The 25,167-nt window shown below is 47.6% G+C and overlaps 1 protein-coding gene across 1 annotated transcript in view; it reads left to right on the top strand.

Moving 5' to 3' along the window:
- Nucleotides 1-25,167, top strand: part of NCAPD3 (non-SMC condensin II complex subunit D3) — an 86,561-nt gene that overhangs the window by 22,020 nt on the left and 39,374 nt on the right. Inside the window, exons 17-29 of the mRNA XM_044282004.1 lie at nucleotides 9,830-10,021; nucleotides 10,103-10,203; nucleotides 11,905-12,020; nucleotides 12,191-12,298; nucleotides 14,437-14,548; nucleotides 14,637-14,768; nucleotides 15,313-15,551; nucleotides 19,456-19,535; nucleotides 19,629-19,766; nucleotides 19,842-19,975; nucleotides 20,432-20,634; nucleotides 20,738-20,848; nucleotides 20,923-21,093. Of these exons, the coding sequence (XP_044137939.1) occupies nucleotides 9,830-10,021; nucleotides 10,103-10,203; nucleotides 11,905-12,020; nucleotides 12,191-12,298; nucleotides 14,437-14,548; nucleotides 14,637-14,768; nucleotides 15,313-15,551; nucleotides 19,456-19,535; nucleotides 19,629-19,766; nucleotides 19,842-19,975; nucleotides 20,432-20,634; nucleotides 20,738-20,848; nucleotides 20,923-21,093 (1,837 nt within the window). The remainder of the gene's footprint in view (nucleotides 1-9,829; nucleotides 10,022-10,102; nucleotides 10,204-11,904; nucleotides 12,021-12,190; nucleotides 12,299-14,436; nucleotides 14,549-14,636; nucleotides 14,769-15,312; nucleotides 15,552-19,455; nucleotides 19,536-19,628; nucleotides 19,767-19,841; nucleotides 19,976-20,431; nucleotides 20,635-20,737; nucleotides 20,849-20,922; nucleotides 21,094-25,167) is intronic.

Genomic DNA, 25,167 nt, shown 5'->3' with positions numbered 1-25,167 from the left:
TCATTTATAACTCTGTATTTTACCAACAACAAATTGGCACAGCAATGGGCACCAGATTTGCCCCGAGCTACGCCAATATCTTCATGTCCGAATGGGAACGGGAGGTGATTGGTCCTAGGCTCGGGGCAAGCCTGGCTCTGTGGAGAAGATATATTGACGATGTGATATTCATATGGCAAGATACTGAAAGCTCCTTACAATCATTTCTAAACGAAATTAACACCAACAATCTCAATTTAAAATTCACATCTAACACAACTAAAACCCAATTAGAATTCCTCGACTTAAAAATCCAAATAGAAAACACCAAACTAATATGTAGCACCTACGAAAAACCGGTAATGAAAAACAACCATATTCTATTCTCCAGTTGCCATCTTCCACAATGGTTAAACAATATCCCAACAAACCAATTCAGAAGACTAAAAAGGAACTGCACTCTCAACACCAAATTCGAAGAAGAAGCCACTGAAATGAAAAATACATTTATAAATAAAAAATACCCAGCCAAATTACTTGACAACGCACTAAATAAAGTTAAGAAAATGGATAGACAGGAATTCTTTAAAGAAAAAGAAGAAATTCTCATACAACAAAAAGAAGAAGCCAGACTAATCTTGCCCTACAATGCCCAACATAAAAATATCGCCAAAATCATTAATAAACACTGGCATCACTTACTCAAAGACAAAACCATAGGTCCAATACTCAATACTATACCACCAATAGTTTACACCAAAGCTCCTAATCTAGGACTAAAAATAGCTCCCACGATAAAACAAAAAGCAAAAAAAGTACATAACAACTGGCTATCTATGAAAGGCTTTTTCAGATGTGGGCAATGCAATAATTGCAAAGTGACAAATTTTCCCAAAAAAACTCTACAAGTGTGCTCCACTCACAATTCATTCAAATTAGAAATAGAAGAATGTCTAACATGCAATACCACAGACGTCATTTATTTACTGGAATGCCCATGCCGCAAACAATACATTGGTAGAACAAAAAGACAACTGAAAAAAAGAATATCAGAACATATAGCAAACATCAAAAAAGGATACGAACAACACACACTATCCAAACATTACAAAACATACCATAACAGCGACCCATCATCTCTCAAATTCACAGCTTTCGAAAAGATTGCCAAACCATGGAGAGGAGGTAATCATATAAGCAATATGTCACGCAATGAATCCAAAAGAATCTATGAATTTGACACCCTAGTACCTGCAGGGCTAAACGCGGAATTGGAAATTTTTGGATTCCTGTGACCCTGGGGAGGTGCCTCCCTGGGAAAGTGAAATAGAGGTCAGGCTGTTACCAGCACCCCTATCTCCTCTCCCATCTAGGCCCCTCTCTCCCCACACGCATCATTAAATATCTCTTCCAAACACTCATCAGATGCACAAAATAGCAGAAACCACCAAAGAAATTGGAAAAATGAAGTCCATGTTATTAACAATTATTAAAATCAAACCAAGTAACAGCAGGAATCCATCTAATTATCTACATGAAAAGGACAACTAATCCCGATTTCAAAATAATCTTGAAAAATCTCATAAATACAAATATTTCGAAAAAACGCACACTAACCGCATCAAAACCGTAATGGACATAGGAATACCAACAAAGGTATAACATTCTTTTTAGACACAGATACAAATAAGAAAGCCAACCAGCTCAAGATTACACAGATCAGAATATACAAAACGCCTACCAAACTATAATTGTAAGTATAAGACAACCTAAGATAATGAAGCTACAATAAATACCATTCACAAAAGACCCAAATAATAAAGCTGCGACTAAATATGACATAGTCACCAGATTCCTCACTTAAATCAAATAATTTGATTTCAAGTAACAAATAACACTTGATAAAAAAAGGGGGGGGGGGGGAAACGCACTGTAACCGCATATTTGCAAAAGAACCGCAAGCACTAAATAGCGGAAGAACAGTGAGCATAAATCTAGGGATGAGATCCAAGACATACATGGATCTTTTACAATAGTAATACAAATTACTCCTAACAAGAAATATAGAACAACACAAATAATGTGAACAAACATAAGTTCATTTTTATTTTTATTTTCATTTTTATTTTTATTCATTTTTATCTATTTTTACTTTTATATGCATCCCAGTCTCATTGCATTTTTTCTACATACTAAATCCAGACCAGGATTTAAACAAACCAAATCCAAACCAGGATTTTCAAGCAACTCAATCAAATTGAAGGCAACGCCCCTTAAAGCAAACAGCATTTAAATCCTCACTCGCTCCTGATACAACACAAACCACTGAGGAAGGGACCAAAAGTGTCCCGAAACGCGTCTGGTCTAAGGAAGCAGTGAGGACGAAAGGATATTCACCACTTGGAATTATTAAACTTCCGCAAAGAACATATTCTTCTCAGCGAGAATCTTTTCAAATACCCCGCAGCAAAAGAGATTGGCCAATCAGGAACCACATCACCGTGTGACGTAGACCCGCATCATCATCACGTGCAGCATCACATGGTAAGGCGAGAGATCACGTGGGACGCCACGCAGGTCCTTGCACAAAGGAGTACACCGTAACGGAAGAAGAGGGGTAAAGTACAACCTTCTAATTACTAAGTATTCCATTAAACCGGACGAATATATGAATAGACTGCACCGGGAAACTATATAATATATAAAAGACTACTTCTATATATATTCTATATATATTACCAGCAAGGTACCGGCTCTACCATTAAAGGGCGGATGTTCCAATATTGGTAAATCCAACAAGTAGAAGAACAAGCAATGCAGATTCCCTACCAGCAAATATCTGACATTGTTCTTAATATCACTCACACTATCACTATTTTTTTTATCGTGCACAAAATATATATTTGAGTGAACCAGCACCAATTTTGCACTAATTTCTTACCTTATTTCCTTTTTTTCACGTTTTTCTACTATTTTCACGATTATTTTTTGATCAAAATCATACTGGATTACCTTTTACTTACAAGGTCACTGTACATGTACTGAAGAATACAAATACTCCAGAAAAACATCCCAACTATATGACTCTATATTCCAGGACTCATTGAATAGACTCTTTCAATATTTTGAACACCAGATACAACTTTATTTAAAACCTTTTATTTTTATTTATTTTTTCTTTTACCTATTTCTTTCATTTTTATTATATCTTTTAACATATGTCCAGATAATTTTTTATACATATAAACAATTAAAAATTAAAAATTAAATAAGCCAATCGAATACCCAACTGAAACTAATAAATACTATTTATCCAACCAAATGTGAGTGTGCTATCACAATTCTGTTTTCCTATTAAAAAAATCGCACTATAAGGATTTTAATTAGCCCAAAAATGACTTTTGGGGGGTGACGGATGCCCTTTAAAGGGGTTATCCGACAACAAATGCCCCATATGCCTGGGCCCCTCACACTGATTCTACTTACCTGGCTCCCCGCTCTGCCGAAGCTCCTTCTCCTCGTGCGTGGATGAAAACATCTGATGTTTGTGGGCGGATTAGAGAGCAGCCAATGGCAGGCAGTGATGGGGACGAGCCTCCCCATCACCTGCGCTGCTAGGGAGGCTTGTCCCTGCCTGGGTGCGGGGAGGCAGGTAAGTAGAATCACTGTGGGGGCCCGGGCATATAGGGGGCATTAGTTAGTGTCAGATAACCCCTTTAAGTAAATCCGATTACTGAATAAAGCGGGGCGGGGGGATTGGCTGCACATCTTGTACTGGCATTTGGTTTTGGACAGGTTTCCCTAACCTTAGAAGAGCATTGTATATGATCTTCCGATAATACAGCATCTATTCAGTACAAACAAAGCTAAAGAAATTTTTCCCAGTCTGTGTATGAACACGGTGCAAGTCACTTACTCGCCATCTGATATTCCAAAAAACTGCAATTATTTCTCGCTGGTATCATTGGGGGACACAGGACCGTGGGACACAGGACCGTGGGTATAGCTTGCTGCTGCCACTAGGAGGCGACACTAGGCTGAAAAGTGATAACTCCTCCCCTGCAGGCTATACCCCCTCCAGCCTGGAGAGAGCATATCAGTTTTTAGCTTAGTGTCGTAGGAGGCAGACCTCCCTGCTTAGCAGGGTGGCTCTTTTACGATTTTTGTTTTTATTTTATTTTATTTTTAGGTTAAGGGGCACAGATTCGCATGCGTCTCTGTCTCCCTGGGAGGCTGGCCGGTGTTGCCTTTCCACCGCCCTGCCTCCCCCAGGAAGACAAAGTGGACCAGGGCAGCCTAGCTCCCCTGCTTCCCGCCAGCAAGAGGGCCACCTCCTCCCCAGCCCTTCTCTACATGGACCCCTGATGCCTGGTGCCAGCGGTCGTGGGGTGGCCCTGCTGGTACAAGACTATGGGTGAAGAACACAGATGAAGTCTGGTGAGTTTTACTGTCCCTCCCTGTCCCCCTCACATGGCCCCTTCTTGAGGGGGTGAGGAATCCTCCACCCATCACCCAGCTCACCTCAGTAGAAAGGGTTAATCCCTTTCCACGGCCGCGGCATGTTATTTTCACCCCTTCCCGACTACAAACAGGCGCCTTCTGCGCCCTATTCCGGTGACCCCGCTCTCCGACCGACCGGGTGGGCTTCCCGGTCGGCCAAGCGACGCACCTTCTCGGCGGCTCCCTTTTCAGGAGTCCACTAAGCCGTCCCGGGAGAGCAGGCAGAACGGATTCCCTACTCGGCCGGACGCCGCAAAATTTAGGCCCCGGCTTTATTTGGGCCTACCGTTTTATTTCTTTCTTTTTTCTTCGGCCACGCATATTTACTCCTCCGATGGGCTTACGCGGTCAGCGGACTCAGGTGACCGCATTCCGGACATCGATCCAGGTTCGCTATGTACTGACTAGCGGTAAGTCCCGGTCGGCCGGCGTGATAATTTAGTCCCCGGCTTTGCGGCCTTCTAGGCCGGAACTTCCTCCCTCATTTCAGGCCCCTGCTTTCTATAGATTCTGTCTGCAGGCACAATGTGCCTTTATATTGCAGTATACAGCCCTTCTCCATATCGGGCTAGGTCCTCATAAAAAATTAGTAAAAAAAAAAAAAAATTTTTTTTAAAATTATGCGCATGCAGATCCTGCTCTCCTCAGCCCACAAGTTCCAATGGAGTGCGTATGAGGGATCCCAATCCGCCACCTGAGGCCGTTTGGTTGATTATGCTCCAACTGCGCATATCCAGTGGAGTACATCTGAGAGATTCCCATTCCGCCCTCCGGGCCGTTTGGTTGATAATACTCCAACTGCAAAAATCCAGTGGAGTACATCTGGAGGATCCCAATCCGCCCTCTGAGGCCGTTTGGTTGATTATGCTCCAACTGCGCATATCCAGTGGAGTACATCTGAGAGATTCCCATTCCGCCCTCCGGGCCGTTTGGTTGATAATGCTCCAACTGCATAGATCCAGTGGGGTACATCTGGAGGATCCCAATCCGCCCTCTGAGGCCGTTTGGTTGATTATGCTCCAACTGCATAGATCCAGTGGGGTACATCTGGAGGATCCCAATCCGCTCTCTGGGGCCGTTTGGTTGATAATGCTCCAACTACGTAAATCCAGTGGGTACATCCGAAGGGTCCCCAATCCGCCCTCCGGGCCGTTTGGTTGATGATGCTCCAACTGCATAAATCCAGTGGGGTACATCTGGAGGATCCCGATCCGCCCTCTGAGACCGGTTGGTTAATGGTGCTACTACTGCGCAAATATCCGACTGCGCAAATCCAGTTGTGGACAACTGAAACCTCCCATCCACCCTCCGGGGGCGTCTGTTTGAGTTTCTACCCTGCGCAACTCAGCGGGGGACCTCTGGAAGTTCCCAATCCACCCTCCTGGGTCGTTTGGTTACTACAGCACCGTCTGTGCAATCGGTAAGCAGACCTTTAGTTCCATTCCACCTCCGGTAGTTTGGTTCTTATTTCAACACCGCCGCAACCTGCAACAGCCATGGCTAGAGGCTGAGAGGTGGAACTGCGCACGAGCGGGCCGAGGCATTACAGTTATTCGGTCCCTAGATTACGTCCGTGTTAACCGGTTCTGGTGTATGCATTAACCCCTTCCTTAGGCACTATTTACACTTCTACTAGATACAGTGCTTAATTTGGGTTTTACCTCCTTCCTGAGGTGGACTGACCTCACTAGCATTGGCCTCAATGCCGGCAAGGTGTCCCTCTTTCTGTGAGTGGCGGAATTGAAGTTCCACTGGGCTCAGTATTGTCAGCATACATTAACCTTTTGTTAGGTGGCATGATGGCATTCTCACTGCTGTCGCAGTGTTTACGTACGCATTACACCCTTCTGGGGGGGATGATGACACCTCCCACAGAGTACAGAACTCGTTTATATGCAAGTTCCTGCTAGGTGCGTTACCCCCTTCGATGGGTGATGTATTGCACTACCTCGGGGTACAGTACTTACTGGATATGTTACTCCCGATCGTAGGTAAAGCGTTTGCACTGCCACAGGGTGCAGTGTTTGCCGTCGGTTTTTCCCCCTCCATTGAGTGGGTACTTACACTTCCGTAGATTGCGGTTCTGACTATCGCTACCCCCTTCCCTACCGGGGGTTTGCGCTTCCGTTGGTTGCTATTCCATCTCCCATTTGCCATCACATACTTCCTATGGCAGTTCCCTCTACAAACGATCCAGTAACGGGGGAATCGCTATGCATCTTTGCATGCTGTATTTCAGCTACGCCACGACTCTAGATGCCTTGGTTCCCTTCACAGGTGGTCCGTGGCAACAGTCGGTACCGCTGGTGCCTGATATTCTCCATCTAGTGGCATATGGATACTGCCACTGGAGACTATGGATACCCCCATTTTGTATCCCTCTTTTCTTCATGCACTTATTGGAGACACAAGAATGTGGCCTTTGTGCTCTCAGGGGAGTCACCCACCCTTATGTGTCCTAGAGTCTCCCCATCCCCATGAGCCTCCACCGTTCAGGTCAGTCACACTGCACAGAGTACTGTGATCAAGATCCAGCAAGCAGAGTATTCCACCGACTCCGGATGCTGAGTCCACCACTCATCCTTATCTAGATGAGGGCGTTATGCTGGCAATCTGCAGTGGCTACTACAACGGCTTCTCCTTCGCAGGGTAGTCTTCACGCTAGGGCCAGATGCTCCTAATCGCTGTAGCGAGACAGCCCCCCTCAGGTAGGGGTTCTACCCTGGTACTAATTCGGCAGTTGCTCCTGTTCAGCGCCCTTGTCAGGTGGAGGGGTTAGGGTTGGCTCTACTGACTGGGCCAGCTTGATACCAGAACTTCTCCTGGATGTTCTCAGGCCGTCCCCTCATGTCCACGCTGGCGGAGCATACGGTAGCCCCTACCGCACGAGGGGTGTTTGAGTCTCCACTACATGCGAAGGCTCCTTCTGCACAGTTCTTTCGTCAGGCAGCGGATTCCTCTACCACGAGAATCAGTGACCTCTACGGTGTGGTCTACTCCTCGGCTGGAGTATGGCGTGTGCATTACTCTTGGGGCTTCCCTGGTAGGGCCTCCCCTTCTGGCGGTGTGTCGCATCTCCACTAGATGCTGTGGAGCCCCCGTCTCACATGGGAATGGGCTTTAGTTCTGGCCTCTTTCTGGTTTTCTACCAATAAGGGTACGTGGCTCTGACAACTGTTGTCCTTCTGCCACATCCAATCCATATCCATATGTTTGAGAAAGGCTCTTGATGTGAGCCGTAACGCGTCAGAGTATTGTATGTGACCAAAAAAGACATAATCTTTTGTTGAAGGCTATAGTGAGTGCCGGTCTTTCTTCATTATTGTTGGCTATTGTCCTTCTGTCGTAGGCTCGGGTGTGGCGATGGTGTAATTACAATGGCTGATCGGCACCTACCTTTTGAGTGCGTTCTACTGGGTAGATCAGTCCCTACGGCACTCGTCTGCTCTAGATTGCCGTTCTAAGTGGGACCTGGATCTAGTAGTCATACTGTGGTGCTACCTCTCTTCAGATGTCAGTGATATCACCTCAAGCCAATGGTGGTTGTTCTTTCACTGCTCATTCCGGGGGTGGACTGAGAGTCTTCCCAAGACGGGTAGAGCGGGTGTCTGTTACGACGTCCCCTGTTAGTAGGAGTTTCGTTCCTGGTACGGATCACACGTTTCCTTTCCGGTCTCCCCTCGTGGTGGATAACTGATCTCCTTATCCTCCTGTCTAGCTGACCAGTAGCCATGGGTTGTACGACTCTGGGAGCCCATCCCTATTTATTTATTTATTTTTTTCGGGCCCAGGGTTCCTCGGGTATGGTGAAGACGTTGTGGTCGAACTTCACCCGGCAAGAGTATTTCTCTCACCTTTGTTCCACTCATCTGCCCTTCCAGGCAGCGTTACTGTTTTGTTGAAATATGGTCAGTGACGGGGCTTCCCATCACTGGCGGTGCTCACATTGGCTTTTATTTTACTTACTTTTCCCATGTGGTATTGATACTTTGGCCGGCAGTGGGGCTCGCCTGGCTCAGGCGTTTTGTTTCCTAGTGATTCTCAGGCAGCTTCTCTTACTAGAGATCTCACCACCAGCCTCTCTGGCTATGAGGGCGTTGGTCTACCAATATTCCGCTCCCTAGGGGCTGTTCTCTGGACCAGAGGTGAATCCTAAGGACTTGGCTTTTTAGTTCTGCTTCCACAGCTGCGGCCAGGAGCCAGCTGTTTGGTGGCATTGTTTTTTATTTTTTTTTCTCTGAATTGTTACGCCTTCTTGTACGTACTTTTTTTCTTTGAGTATGAACATAGGGCAGTGTTCCGTCCAAGGTCCTCTTTTTTCGCAGAAGGTGGTCGCCTTTCCACGCCTCACAGACATGGGTTTCTCTTCTTTCTCCCTCGTAGTACACGGACCGAGCTCTCAATCAGCCATGTGATTTGGCCTCTGGGCTTGCTTGTCCTTGTCTGGCGCCTACAGCCCTAAGGACTTCTACCAATTCTTATCCTGGGGTCCTTGTCAAGGCTGACGGCCTCCAAAGGATGTTTTCCGGATAGATCCGTTCAACAGTTGCTCGGGCATTCCGCCCTCGGGTGGGCAACGCCCAGCTGAGTCTTGGCCCACCCGACCAGCGGTCGGCGATTCTCGGGTCAATCTCCTCGTGCAGTAGCTTCCAGTGTGGAAGGCAGTATCTTGGTCTTCCGGGCACACGTTCGTCAAGTCTTACCGGGTGCCTTCCTAGGCACCGGCGGATACTGTTCCAGGCAGCAAATTCTTGCAGGCGACAGTGAGTTACGCATCCTCAAGGACGTTTTTTTCTCCAGGGGCATGTGATTTTTTCCCTCCCCGTGGACTGCTTTAGGACGTCCCACGGTCCTGTGTCCCCCAATGATACCAGCGAGAAAACGAGATTTTTGTGAAACTCACCTGTAAAATCTCTTTCTCGCGTGGTTCATTGGGGGACACAGCTCCCACCCAGTGATTTCTGTTTGCCGTGGTTGTTGGCGGTTGTGGAGCCACTATGGCCCCAGTTCTGGTTTGATCCGACTGGCGTTGGTCAGTTGTTGGTTGTTTACCGTATGGTTATTTTCTCCTACTCCTATTGCTTGGGCACAAACTGATATGCTCTCTCCAGGCTGGAGGGGGTATAGCCTGCAGGGGAGGAGTTATCACTTTTCAGCCTAGTGTCGCCTCCTAGTGGCAGCAGCAAGCTATACCCACGGTCCTGTGTCCCACGGTCCTGTGTCCCCCAATGAACCACGCGAGAAAGAGATTTTACAGGTGAGTTTCACAAAAATCTCGTTTTTTTCCCTAGCATCACTGTCTGATAATCCAGGATAATTGGTAATCTGGCATGTTCCTCTCTGTCCACAGCCGGTATCTGGCTAAAGCATTTCACCTATGGGCAAAGCAGGATAAGTTTTCTTCTACTTTAATCAACAATTTGATCTCTCACACGGAGACGGCGAACTCGGCCTCAGCCTGGATGGTTCTTGCTAAGGTCGCTGGGTCTTCGCCAAAACTGGATTACACCAAAATCCTGAATGCCTGGGACCAGGTGAGAAGGTAAGTGACGTCGATTCTGTCAGATGTTATGATGTTCAGAAAGTCAAGCTTCAGTTTTATTCAGCCTCTTCTCTCTTCCAGAGAGACGGAAGCAAGCTCCAGCGTCACCACTGGGCACATTCTGTGTGTGATCGGCCACGTTGCGAAACATCTCCCTGCAGACAGGAGAACGTTCCTGATTGGTAAGGCAATGTTCTGTAAGGAAATCTTCCGAACTCTGAGACAATGGTTCTGTTGGGAGTTTACAATCCTCCTGATTTTCAAGACCTCTGCTTAACGAGGCTAAATTCCTATACAGGCCTGATACGTCTCACAGCTGAGAGTTTGTTACAACTTATCCAGTGAAGACAATCGGCTGTGCATTAAACACATCAGAGGCACAAATCTCTCCTTCCCTCAAAATTGTTAGTTAAATTGTAATTGGGGGTCAAGCTGTCCTGTACAGATGGAAGAATATGTAAGAACAAAAAAGTTTAATCGTCGTGTCATGTGACGTCCTGCAGTTTTTTAATACAATTTGTGCTTAAAGACGACCGGTCGCCTCTGACATGTCTCTTTTAGTAACTATTTGCATTCTCCGTGTACTAACAATTCTGGAGCATCTATTGGTATGAATCTGTGCTGTGCCATTCCTTTATTCCTGCTGGAAGTTACGAATGAATTGTTAGTTTGCAATGAACGTCCATATGGCTGTTACCAGTTGGGGTGTGTCCCTGCACAGTCTGACACTATCCAATCACTGCTGCCAGTGTCAGACTATGCTGGGGCGCACCCCCCACTGGTAACGCCCAGATGGACCAGCTGACAATTCAATCATATACTGGTAGAAATGATAGAGGAATGGCTCCAACATAGTCATTTATAAATGGTCCAGAATCATTTTTACACAGGGAATGCAAGTAGTTACTAAAACATGGACCACATATGTCATACAACAAAACATCACTTCACTGAAACACAACGTAAAAATGACAATAAACACATATGTAAAATCATGCGGATAAGTACTGTGATAGAGACCCCAATTGGCCAGTAAAGTGCATCCAATATTAGATAAAGTGGCTAGTGCAAAATGGCAAGAACCAGGAATTACTGTGGGGAAAACCACTCAGACTACCAACTGAGTGATAGGTTGAACCCACATTAGTTGGCCCATACGGGTATCAAAATTCAGCTAGTAATCAATACAGTCTACTGGTGCAAACCAGATAAGGTACAATAATGCCATAGTCACAAAAAATGTTATAGTGCTAATGCTACGCTTATTTATAAAGTGAGATGCTTGGCCAATGCATTTTGTACAAAACCATCTGAGCCCGTCTGCCGAACGTCAAGGCGATCTCTGTAAGACTTGTCCTAACACTAAATACTACCTGTTACGCACCATAATGGCCGCCATAAAGTTCAGGAAGTGTTGGATCCACATGCATGCTGGGTCCACTCTGCCTATTACCATTCCTTTCAAGGGATGCAGGTACCAACATGCATGCCGAGCCCACTCCATACCTTTCCTTGTGCCAGATGGCTTCCAATGAATGTAGTGAGAGCAGGCCACAGCTTTATACTAAAAGTAATTAAAATCGGCCTATGGGGCAGACAGGCTAATCAGGAGTGCGCGACTCGCCGGAGTGCCACATCTCCAGCACTGTAAATCTGCAAAGAAAAGTCTGTTTGTGATTGGACAGCGATACAGCCAGGAAGGAGATGCCCATTGAAGTGAACGGGGGCCACAGCGGGCAAACGGAGCGGCTCTTAGATTCCTGCTCTATGCCCTACATAACCTTCTACTGATTTCATAATGTCTGGACCCGTGAAAGGTCCTCTTTAAGCCATCAGTCTGCATGTAGAGTGGAGATTTAAAGTATATTTCTCTTTTTGTACAGATGATGTAAAGTCCTGGCTGAAAGAGTTTAAGTGTCCATCAGAGATTATAAGTCCAGCGATAGAGACTCTGCAGAAGCTGTGCTACGGTCACCTGGACTCGCCTGAAGCAGTGCAGGTAAAACGCTGAAGCAGAGGTTGTTTCCAGCCTCCAAAAGCTATGTAATATATACACTATACACCCTAATACATCGCTGGGGGTCCTGGCTCCACCTAGACCCACTTGGGTTTTGGAAATATCTGCAATTTCTGGTGACTTTTTTTTTTTTTTTTTTTTTCCTATTGCAGGATTTGCTTAATGATGTGTGCGGAGATTTGGTGTCGGTTTGTGAAGAGCACATCTCCTCTGTCGTGATGGCCGATAGCCAGCATATTCAGTTTGATCAGGACTTAATGGTGAGAGGTTTTAGACACGGTCTCTGTCCTCAGGGAAATATTAGCGTAATGGGGAATATGCTGTCGTGATTGCACACATGGGCCCACTGATCCATCATGATATCTATTAGTTTTATGTAATTTTTTTTTATTTTTTTCCCCCCCTTATGTTCTGTATACTCTTGCTGTCAGTGAATGAAAATGCAGTCATACATACAGATGCATTTCATTCACAGAGCATGGTCTCGATTGGATCCATTTGTTTTCACACCTCAGCTAGATATGTTCGGGTTTGTAGCCCATGAATGGAGACAAGTCTGTTCTAATTCATTGACCATATGTAGAGATCTTGAAAATGCCGAAGAATTGAAACACGAGTATATTAAAAAGCTGTAGGAGTTTTAGACTAGCCTGACTGGATTCTCCCAGTGGAATAATAAAGGGGTGTGGAATCTGAGCCATATTTATTCTAATGGAATCTTAAAACAATATCAACAATTGTGCTCTGAATTTGGGTTGCCCTCCTCGCAGTTTTATCGATATTTGCAACTTAGGCATGCTTTAGAAGCTCAGTCTAGGATAGCCCCGGTAACATTTATATCAAACCAGACATTAAATGTAGTGATTGCGGCTGGATCAGTGAGGGGAGCAATCTCCATGGTGTATCAGGCCCTATTAGAGGATTTCCTTAAGGGATATCCGTTAACGAGTAGACGTCAGTGGGAAAGAGATCTAGGTGAACTCACGGATGAGCAGTGGACAGAAGTGGTGGAACTTACCCCTACTTTATCCCTTAATGAGGCGGCGCGTTTATCACATCTGTATTTAATACATAGGGTGTACAAGACCCCAGTATTTTTGCATAAAATAGGCTATAGAGATAGCCCGGCCTGTCTGAAGTGTGGAAGTATTGAGGCTGACCTATTGCACATGCTGTGGACATGCTCATCACTGACATCTTATTGGAAAGCAGTACTACACCTGGTGAACAAGGTGTACAGTGCTAATCTTAAGTTAGATCCCAAACTGTGTGTATTAGGCTTGGTACCGGATAATAATTTACAATCTGTTGTAACTACTGGTATAGGAAGAATGCTATATCAAGCTAGGAAAACATTGGCAGCAAAGTGGATCCAATCCATACCTCCTGACATATCAGAATATATTGCTAGATTAAATATAGTGATTCGCTTAGAAAGAGGAGTATATCAGAAAAGGAAATGTCTGTCCAAATTTGAAGCAATCTGGGGCAGCTGGATCGATAATTCTGGGTGCTGCAGCTCCTGGTTGGCGCTTACAAGGAGTTTTTCTATATGAGGTGAATGCAGCGAGGATGGAGGATACATAGGATATTGGGTGGTAGCAGGTGTGTGGTGTATATACAGATGCTTGTTGGTGAGCGGGTTACCTGACATTGAAGTGAGGCTGTATGGGAAGATGGCTGCTGGATTGTGATGTCTTATGGAATATCGGGGGTTGGAACTTGATGGTGGAAGATGGTTTACTGAGGGGTATTGTGGTGCCGACACCCCGGGAATGTTGGAATAAAAGAGGTGACTACATATGTGCCCTGCCTTATTGGGAATGGGAGGGGGGTGGGTTATGGGTCTTTTTGTTCATGGAAAATATTAGTATTCGCGCTAGATATGTTTTGATACCTGTGTTTCTTTGAAGATTTATGTCATGTCTTTCGTGGATATGCGTAATATAATGTATATGGTATATATTATAGGCGATAGATACTGTATAGGTCTGCGACCTGAAAGAACTGTCATGTTGATGTGATAGAATGTCTAAAAAATGTTAATAAAGAAACATCTGATTTTAAAAAAAAAGCTGTAGGAGTTTTAGCTACAGTGATTAAGCTTTAAATGGTCCGACCTGTCTCCATCAAGACTGTCACCTAAATACTATTTCCATTTTATATTTTCCCATACCAATGTAAAGTAGAATTGCTCCACCTTGAGGTTATGTCAACGTTGGAGATTCCTCCTCCGGCCACAAAGGGGGCGCATGATATAATATAGTCTCTCCTATACCATCCGATCCTCCTGGCGGTTATAGATGGCATTACGGTGTTACATTTGAATGTAGGCGGTCATTTAACAATGTCAACCTCTCTATATTAACCATATCCTGTTCCGCTCCTCCTCTATTAGGTCCGATATCTCTTTACTCTGGGTGAGGCTGCTCAGCTTTGTCCAGCACGTGTAGGGAAACAAGTCATGCTTCTGGTTCAGTCTATCCTGGCATCTGTGCATCAAGAAGAGGGTGAGTCCATGTTCGTAGTTTACTATCCTGCGTGTTCTATAATGAGATTACCGGTTGCAATAACTAATTTTACTATTTCTTCCTCCAGACTCCAGTGTCCCTGACAATGAAGGTGTTCCAGAGTCCCAATCACAGTCTCAACCACAATCTCAACCACTGTCCCAGTTCAGAGGGTCCACTATGCCACCTCTGCTCCGAGCTCATGCCTTCATAACACTTGGTAAGAAAAGTCTTCACAATGCCACTGCAGCAAAAATGTGCATTGTTCCCACTCGAAACATGAACATGGGGTACATGGCATTTAATTACATTTTCTTTACTTGATATGTAGTCAAACTAAAGCTGACCATACACATGACTGTCTGCCAAAATGTACATTTCAATGCAAGTGCTGTACAGACTCTTAATAAGCAGGGAATGTTGGAGGATTTCAGCTCTGCAGTCTGCAGAATAGGGAGTGTTTTTCTGGACTAGAATATAGGCTGTAATGCTGGATTGGTATAACTAATGTCTAAATGTATATACATCCTAGCCAAGCGGCAAACAATGATCCCTTTTCACTCCACGTTTAAAAATTGGTGAGCTCTGGTGAGCACTCGGGGCGACTGTCCAAGCACAGTCATACATGGTATATTGACTTGAATGTGGCTGAGCTGCAACTAGCCGATGTGACCGATGTACGGTCAACTGATCGGCAAGGGTCCAGGGACCAAGTGAGAAAAGATGCAAATACATTGATAAATGTGGGCCATTATCTCCCTTAGGAAAGTTGTGTCTCCAGCATGAAGACCTTGCTAAGAAGTGTATACCTGCCCTTGCTCGAGAACTTGAAGTGTCTAATGACCTTGCCATCCGGAACAATGTGATCATTGTCATCTGTGACCTGTGCATTCGGTACACCACCATGGTGGACAGATATATCCCTAATGTGTCTGTGTGTCTCAAGGACAGAGATCCTTTCATCCGGAAACAGACCCTGATCATGCTGACCAACCTTCTTCAGGTAAGATGCTTATATTATAGGAGAAGCGTGTCCAATGCAGCACTGGAGGACGCCAATGGTGCTCATGTATTGTGAGGTTGATCAGCTCTCCCATCCTCCTGCACTGATCGTCTGTGACCTAGTTTACCAGTGCAAAAATGTGTAAATTTAATGTGATAAGTCACTGTGGGCTGACTGCTGGATCCTAAGGGGGTAACTGACAGCTGTTCTGTCATAGGTCATATATGGTTTCTCGGTTACTTACTAATGTTTAAAGGGGTTGGCCACTTTCTGGTTATTGTTGACGAATGTGTTTGTAAGAATATTATTATATGACACTTACTAATATAACCTTTGTTGAAATTCTGCACCATTTCCTATATTTAATATGGTATGCTCCTTTGTTTACAAAGGCTTTTGTGCTGGCCACACCGCACAAGGTGATATTAAAGGGGTTATCCGAGTTAATAAATAAAAAAAAATTAAAAAACACTTAAAATCCATCGGGATATACATATAATTTGGTTAGGCTAGATTTCATCAAGTTAAAACCCATACTTAAACCTTTTCATGGTTGTGTTATTGCTGTGTTTACATGCTGAGGGGGCGTGTACCAACAAAGCCTGAGCTCTGCCTCATGAATATTTCTGGGCGTGAACAACCTGACCTTTCCCTCACCCTGCTCTGCACTTTGCAAAAAAATAAAAAATACACACTTGTCATGCGGATGGACGGATCCCTCTGTCAGTCTTTTTCACAGTATTCCCGGTTTGTGCATGTGCAGACCGGAAGGACGGATCCGCAAGGCAGCGCCATCGTCGGAGCTGCGTACCTGCTGGATCCGCCGATCAGTGTGACAACTGACAGCATTTGTAGACGGATCCAGTTGCGGATCCGTCTAGAAATGCATTGCAATAACGGATCCGTCTATCCGCTTGTCATGCGGATGGATCCCTCTGTCAGTCTTTTTCACAGTATTCCCGGTTTGTGCATGCGCAGACCGGAAGGACGGATCCGTCCTTCAGTTGTTTTGCAATGCCGGATCCGCAAGGCAGCTCCGTTGTCAGAGCTGCGTGCCTGCTGGATCCGCCGATCAGGCTACTTCCACACTTGCATTCGGGGTTCCTCTTGTGGGTTCCGTTTGAAGGATATCACAAGCGGCCCCGAACGGATCCGTAGAGCCCCAATGCATTCTGAGTGGATGCGGATCCGCTCAGAATGCATCAGGATGCGTCCCCCATTGACTTTCAATGTAAAGTCTGGGCGGATCCGTCTGACTAACATCAGACGGATCCGCTCCGAACGCAAGTGTGAATGTAGCCTCAGTGTGACAACTGACAGCATTTGTAGACGGATCCAGGTGCGGATCCGTCTAGAAATGCATTGCAATAACGGATCCGCCTATCCGCTTGTCATGCGGATGGACGGATCCCTCTGTCAGTCTTTTTCACAGTATTCCCGGTTTGTGCATGCGCAGACCGGAAGGATGGATCCGTCTATCCTGCTTGTCATGCAGATGGACGGATCCCTCTGTCAGTCTTTTTCACAGTATTCCCGGTTTGTGCATGCGCAGACCGGAAGGATGGATCCGTCTATCTGCTTGCCATGTGGATGGACGGATCCCTCTGGCAGTCTTTTTCACAGTTTTCATGGTCTGCTCATGCACAGACCGGTGCGGATCCGTCTAAAAATGAATTGCAATAACGGATCCGTCCAGCGGCACGGGCAAATAGCGGCAGGGCGGATCCGACAGGGTGAACAGCCTGTCGGATACGTCCTGCCGCTAGTGTGAAAATATCATTAGCATTATCTGTATTAGGGATCGACCGATTATCGGATTTACCGATATTATCGGCCGATATTCAGGATTTTGAACGTTATCGGTATCGGCATTTATTTTGCCGATATTCCGATAACGTCCTGGGAACACAGATCGCGCTGCTGACAGCGCTCTCCGTGTTCCCTCAGCAGCAGCACAGGGGAGAAGGAGCAGTGTCTCCTCCCCCTGTGCTGCTGCTGCCGCTCCAGCCAATGGGAGGACAGGGGACAAGAGGGGGGGAGGAGCTATGGCCACTGCGCCACCAATGAAGCTTAATCTCACATTAATTCATATACAGGAGGCGGGAGCTGCAGAATCACATAGCCGGCTCCCGGCCTCTATGAGCTGTAGCTGCGATCTGCGGTAGTTAACTCCTCAGGTGCCGCGGATCGCAGCTACTGCTCATAGAGGTCGGGAGCCGGCTATGTGATCCTGCAGCCAGCTCCCGCCTCCTGTATATGAATAAATTAGAGATTAAGCTTCATTGGTGGCGCAGTGCGCCCCCCCAAATCAGACATTCATGGCGCAGTGCGCCCCCCCCCAAGCCCCCCAGTATCAGACATTGGTGGCGCAGTGCGCCTCCCCCCCAAGCCCCCAGAGTATTAAGCATTGGTGGCGCAGTGCGCCCCCCCTCCCCCCCCCAGTATTAAACAGTGGTGCGCCCCACCCCAGTCGCAGTGCGCCCCCCACAGGATTCCCTCTCCCCTGCTCCTCCGATCGGAGCCCCAGCAGTGTAATGCTGGGGCTCCGATCGGTTACCATGGCAGCCAGGACGCTATTGAAGCCCTGGCTGCCATGATAAGCTCCATGCTACTGTGTGCACAAAGCACACAGCAGCAGGGACAGTGTGAGCTCCTATTCACCCTGATAGAGCTCTATCAGGGTGAATAGGACAAGGGTTCTAGTCCCTAAGGGGGCTAAAAGTTAGTTAAAAAAAAGAAAGTAATTAATAAAAATAAAAACCCCAAAATATTAAATATAAATGAAAAAGAAAGATTTACAAAAAAAATAAAAATACACATTAACAATAAACCATTAATTTTCAGCAGATTTGTGGGAATTTTAATTTTTTTTTCAAAAATGAAAATTCCCAGAATATCGGTATAAATTATCGGCTATCGGCCTGAAAGTTCACAAAGTATCGGTATCGGCCCTAAAAAATCAATATCGGTCGATCCCTAATCTGTATCTAAGCAATATCTATATTATTCAAATATATATTCAATATGGATATTGCTTAGATAAATACATATATTGGTGGCAGATAAGGATTTTATATAGATGAATAATGATGATGAATATGATTGCCAATTATTTATTTATATTTCACAGGGGGTGTTCAATGTGTACTAGTGGGGGAGAGGGGGGGGGGGGGGGCAGGGCTGTAATAACGATCCCCAGAAGTAGTAAAGCTCTTAATAGTGCTTTCCAGTAATAATGACCCCCTATTGTGGTCCCAGAAGTATTAGAGCCCATCAAAGTGCTCTCAGTGGTACTGATGCACTCTTATAATGCCTCCAAAAGTATTAAATCCCACCCTATTGCCTCTCGTTGATAATAACAGTGGTCCAACAGTATCCTTCCCCAACAAAAAAAATAACAAAATCATATACCTGCCTCACTCTCCTTTCCATGCCGCTGTCAGCGATCCGGTGCAGGACACGGGCCTCTTTTGGCCTAAATTTTGAGCTGCTTGCAGACGGGCCTAGGCGGTGCAATGATGTCATCACGCCGCCTGCACTGTCCTCTGCTTCATGCCTAAAGGCTGGAGGCCTATTAGAGTGAATGGCTGAGCAGGTCTCCCATTCCCACTGCAGTATTAAACTGTATTACAGTCTTGATGATGGCTTTAATGTGGAGTGGCCCTAGCATCCAGGAATAACATGTAGCTGGATGCTAAGCCAGTTGTGCGCACCCCGGCACCCTGTGGTGCATACACATTGGGTTACGCATATAGTAGGTTTGCGAACACTGACGTACTAGACCAGTAGAAATGTGGACCCCCTATATGCTGCCTTTATGTTGAATATAACGGTGTAGACGCTTAGTGATTGTTTACTTGTCCTGGGAAAGCATTGATCGTTTTATTTATCTTTTTCATTGCAGGAAGAGTTTGTAAAGTGGAAGGGCTCCCTGTTCTTCCACTTTGTCAGTGTCCTGGTGGACCCAGACCCGGATATTGCCAAGTAAGTGTTCATGATGAAGGGTATCCACATGTGCAGCAACTTCAGCAAGATTCTGTGCAGCAACTTTACTGTTCCTTTCCTCCCATATTCCAGGTTTGCAGAATTCTGCTTGGTTCACCTTCTTCTGAAAAGAAACCCAGTCATGTTCTCTCAGCATTTTATTGAATGCATTTTTCACTTTACTTCTTACGAAAAACACGACAAGTACAACAAGTTTTCACAGACCGAGCGGTGAGTTCTGCATTCTCAAGCATTGGTATGGAGCTGGTACCCTTTGAATTTGCTGACCTCTGACCTTTTTTTTAGGGAGAGGAAGTTGTTCTCCCTGAAAGGAAAGGAGAACAAGGAGAAACGCATGAAGATCTACAAATTTCTGCTGGAGCACTTCACAGACGAGCAAAGGTTCAGTCTGACTACAAAGATAAGCCAGAATGTTTTAGGTAGGTCTACACCTTACATCTTCTAGACCAGCTGTTGTGATACTAAGAAGCCAAGCATGACTGTCATAACATGCTGGAACTTGAGGTCTTTGGAGGGACACAATTCAGACGTCGTCGTTCTAGGGTTCTCAATCTTTCGGCACTGGAACCTCACCAGCTAGATCATAATGATGCACGGGCCTCACCATTTGGTCAAAGTCCGTGCCAAAATGAAACATTTTCTCAGTTCTTTTCTTCATTTCCCTCTTGGACCAAGAATAACAAACTCAAAAGGACTTGGGTTTCTGAACCAGACAGTGGTGTAGCCAGAAAAGACCTCTGCAGCATGTGAGGCATGCCTCATAGTATGAGAGGCACTATTCTAGAGCCATCTAGACAGTATGAGGGTTCTGTGGTATTTATTCTATGTGCTTTTACAGTGAGAGGTCTCTCTGTTAATTGTCATTGCCCCTCCAGCTTGCTTTGTGGATGGCGTGTTACCAATTGACATGGAAGCCAATGAACTGCTATCGGACATCTTTGAAATCATGAGCTGCAAGGAGATCAAGTTATCTGCAATGAGGTCAAAACCAGGGGAGGAGACTGTTGGAGGAGACGACGATGAAATGGCTATGGCTAATGCTGTAATGCAAGTGGCGCAAAAGAAACTCATTTCCCAGGTGACATTTTGATAATGTACAGGGGCGTAGTGATGGGTATCGGTGATTAGTCTGCTGCTGTATAGAAGGAGTATGTCATATCTTGTTTCTTTTACCCTTGCAGGTCCAAAAGAAAAACTTTGTAGAAAACATCATCCCCATTATTTCATCTCTGAAGGGCTTATTGGAGCAGCAGAGGATCCCTGCATTGCGGGACCTCATGAATTACTTGCGGGTAGGTAGCCAGTGTAAGAGACTTGTGGGTAAATGCCATATATACAGGCATAACATTTTCTGCTCCATCTGCAGGAGATGATGCAGGATTACCGAGATGAGATCAAAGATTTCTTTGCTGCGGATAAACAGTTGGCAGCAGAGCTGGAGTACGACATGAAGAAGTACGAGGAGCTGCTGGAGAGGGAACAAAACGAGCAGAACAATGTGAATTCTTCCACCGCTGCCGCATCTAGCAGTCCACAGGTAAGAAGGACAGAACTGCTGTGTGGCAGAGAATTAACACGTGGGGGTCATTTACAAAGAATGGCTTTTCTCGCCCAATTTCCTTGGGGGACACAGAAGACCTTGGGTATAGCTCATCTCCCTAGGAGGCGTGACACTAAGTGAAAACTGTTAAGCCCCTCCTCCATCAGCTATACCCTCAGCCTGGAGAGAGAGACTGCCAGTTTTTGCTTAGTGTCCAAGGAGGCAAGACACTCCCTGCTACTGCAGGGCTGTTTTCTCCTTGTTTAAATTTTGATTTTTACTTTTTCTTTTCTTTTTGTTCCAGATCATCAGGGACAACAGATTCGCACTAGACCTCTCTGTTTCTCCCGGGGTTGAGCTGCGCCAGTGCCGGTCACCCGCACTGCTGCCTCCCCCACAGAAGACAAGGTGGATCAGGGCAGCCCAGCTCCCCTACATCCCGCCAGCGCAAGGGTCGCCCGCACGCCAAGTCCCTCTCCCAGCGTCCTGCCACTACGGTGCCAGTAGCTGAAGGGGCGACCCTGCTGGAATGGACCGAGGGTGAAGAAGACTATGGTGAGAGAGTGGCTTCTCCAGCCCTACGTCCCCCACCCCCCACCCTGGTCTCCTGCGTGCCTGACCCCCCATACTTGGACCCTTCGGTCACTGCTGGACCTAGGCTGGCCCCTGGGGTGCTGCGGGGCGACATTCCACTCCCTGCTCCCTCTCCTCCCTTCTGGCCCTCATGGGACATTTTAGCAGCAGAATGCTGCGAATAGGCAGCCACATCGCCTCCCTTCACATATCAGCGTCCCTCCTGGAACGCTGTGCTCACATCCTCACGGGCACCCGGTCTCAGGGTCCCCCCATCCCCTCACCGATGCGCTGCTCTGGACCGGGGGCCTTTTCCTGACGGCAGTGCTGCTTGGGCGACCGCACCTCCGGCGCTTCTTCCCAGCCTGCTGGGCCGCACCTCCAAGCTGGGCCGCACTTCCTCCCGGCCCCCGACTGTTCCGGCCTGCGGGGTAGACTCCCGCGGCCGGCATTGGCTTGAGCGCGATGCTCCAACGATTCCGGCCGGCCGTCGGCGACTTCCGGCCGGCCGGGCGCCGTAAATTTTGGTCCAGGCTTCGGCCTACTGGGCCGCATTCCGGCGCTCCACCCGGGCCCCTGACTTCCGGTCCGCGGGGTGGGCTTCCGCGGCCGGTTTGTCCAGGCAGTCCGCTCCGGTTTCCTGTGCGGCCCCGGTCAGCCGGGTGCCGCAGAAAATTTAGGCCCCGGCTTCACGGCCTGCTAGGCCGCAAACTTCCGGCCTCTGTTGGAGGGGGCGGGAACTTCTCCGGGCGCGAATTCTTCCCGCCTGGAGGTTCCCCGCCCCCAGGGGATCGCGGCGCCGCCTCCTCCTCCCTTCCAGGTTGGTGGCTGTTAACCCTTCGGGTACCGGCCCCCGTGCTTCTGTTTGTTTTGCTCGGCTGATGGGCCTATATGGCTGGCGCGCCCCCCCCCTCTACTTCTATGCTGGGCACCTGTATGGTGGCACTTCTTTCTGCCTCAGTGAGGCTATTTTTTATTTGGGAATGCATAACATGGTTAAGCTAATGGATTTCTTGTGCGCTGCGCAGGACGCTGCAGCCTTATCTCAGTAGCGCCGCCTGTATGCGTGCTCCTTCCATGAGCGGCATGGTGTCGCACTCCCCGGCTGGTGCATGCTTCCCTTCTTTAGCCCTCTCCGGGATGCAGCGCTGGCCAAGTGCATGCGCCCTCCAGCTATGGTAACTGCCATGTGCAGACAACCCCTTCCTAGGCGAAATACTGCACTCTCTCGGGCTGCAGGCTTGCCTGGTGCATGACCCCCCGCTTAGGTGGAATACTGCACTCTCACCGAATACGGTGTTGGCCATGTGCACGAGAACGCTGCACTCGTTGGATTCGCTGCAGGCCATGTGCACAACCCCCTTCCATAGGCGGAATGCTGCACTCATTGGATTCGTTGCCGGTCTTGTGCATGTCCTCCTTCCATAGGTGGACTCTGCACTCTCGCCAGATACGGTGTTGGTCTGGTGCACGACCCCCCTTCCATAGGGGACCGCTGCATTTTCACTGGATTCACTACCGGCCATGTGCGTGATTCCTTTCCATAGGCGAAATCGCTGCTCTCACTGGATTTGATACCGGCCATGTGCATGACCCCCTTCCATAGGCGGAATGCTGCACTCACTGGATTCGCTGCCGGTCTTGTGCATGACCCCCTTCCATAGGCGGAATGCTGCACTCACTGGATTCGCTGCCGGTCTTGTGCATGACCCCCTTCCATAGGCGGAATGCTGCACTCACTGGATTCGCTGCCGGTCTTGTGCATGACCCCCTTCCATAGGCGGAATGCTGCACTCACTGGATTCGCTGCCGGTCTTGTGCATGACCCCCTTCCATAGGCGGAATGCTGCACTCACTGGATTCGCTGCCGGTCTTGTGCATGACCCCCTTCCATAGGCGGAATGCTGCACTCACTGGATTCGCTGCCGGTCTTGTGCATGACCCCCTTCCATAGGCGGAATGCTGCACTCACTGGATTCGCTGCCGGTCTTGTGCATGACCCCCTTCCAGGGGCGGAATGCTGCACTCACTGGATTCGCTGCCGGTCTTGTGCATGACCCCCTTCCTCTAGGCGGAATACTGCACTTCATTGGTTATGGTGCTGGGCAGCCGGCCATGTGCATTACCCCCTTCCATAGGCGGTATGCTGCATTCTCATTGGATTCGCTGCCGGCCTTGGGCATGCCTTCTTCCCTCAAGCGCCATGCATACACCCTCACTGACTGGGGTCGTTCTCTCGCTGATAAGTTGCTGGCCGCGTGCAGGACCCCCTTCCATGGTGGGATGCTTGCAACTCACTAAATCCACTGCCGGCCATATACATGTTCCCCCTTCCGTGGGCGGTGTACGACACTCTTACTGGATTCGCTGCCGGCCATGGACATGTCTCCTTTCCTCAGGCAACATACACACACTCTCACTGACTGTGTTTGTTCTCTCGCCAGTGTGCTGCTGGCCAGGTGCCTGACCCCCATCCATGGCGGGGTGCTCGCATTCTCCCTGGTTGCAATACTGGCCATGGGCATGGCTCCCCCTTCTGGGCAGCATACTGCACTCTCACCAGATACGTTGCTGGCCTCTAAGATGGGTGAAATGCTTGCACTCCCATTGGATACGGTGCTGGCCTTGTGCGTGACCACCCCTCATTCCATGGGTGGACTTTTTGTACGCTCACAGGACTCACACCTGTCCTTGTATGTGCTGTGCTGGACTTGTACTTGTCCCCATTCATTGGCGAAGTAGTTGTACTCTCACAAAATTCGGTGTTTGGTGGATTATTGCACACTCACTTAATGTTAGGATTACCATGTGCATGTCCCCTTTTCACTAGGTGGACGTCCTGCTGGATGCGGTGTGGCCATGTGCATGGCCCTCTTCTGGGCGGAATATGGTATGTCTTCCTTCTCTGAAGTAGGTGCTGGTCTTGGGCATCACCCCCTTGTTGGGCGGGCTTTGCACGCTTGCTGCCCGCACTGTTTGCCAAGTACATTGCCCTCTCTTCTGGGCAGACTGCTTGCGCTCCGTCGCATGCCATACTAGTCTTGTGTGTGTCCCCCCTTCCGGTTGCACTTTGCACTTCTGTGGTTTCTGTGGGGCTCTGTGGATGGCCCTCCTTGCTGTATGACTATTTCGCAGTGGGCGGACACTCTTGGGGGCTGCTACTCTGTGCGTTGTTGGGCCGTGTATGCCTTCTCCTTCCGTAGGTGGGTTGGCTTTCTCACTGCTTATGGGGCTGCTTGTACGTATGCCTCCATTCTTCCTGCGACTTGTCGTTTTTCTCTTGGGATACGGTGATTGCCGCCGGCCTGGCACTCTTCTCTGAGGAGATCTTTCTGTTCACCTGGCCTGGATGGGCTCTATTGTTCTCTACTGCAGCGAGCTGGGTGGTATCCGTTCTCTGTTCGGAGGGTATATTTGGTGTTTCCGTTGTGACGGTATCCACCATATTCGTTGGCCCTTCCGTCTGGGGAGTGTTTGTGGTTCCTGGATGCGTACCCA

Source organism: Bufo gargarizans, chromosome 2, assembly GCF_014858855.1.
Source record: "Bufo gargarizans isolate SCDJY-AF-19 chromosome 2, ASM1485885v1, whole genome shotgun sequence".
NCBI lineage: Eukaryota > Metazoa > Chordata > Amphibia > Anura > Bufonidae > Bufo > Bufo gargarizans.
The sequence above is the reverse complement of the archived record's forward strand: the minus strand, read 5'-3'. Positions and strand labels throughout refer to the sequence as shown.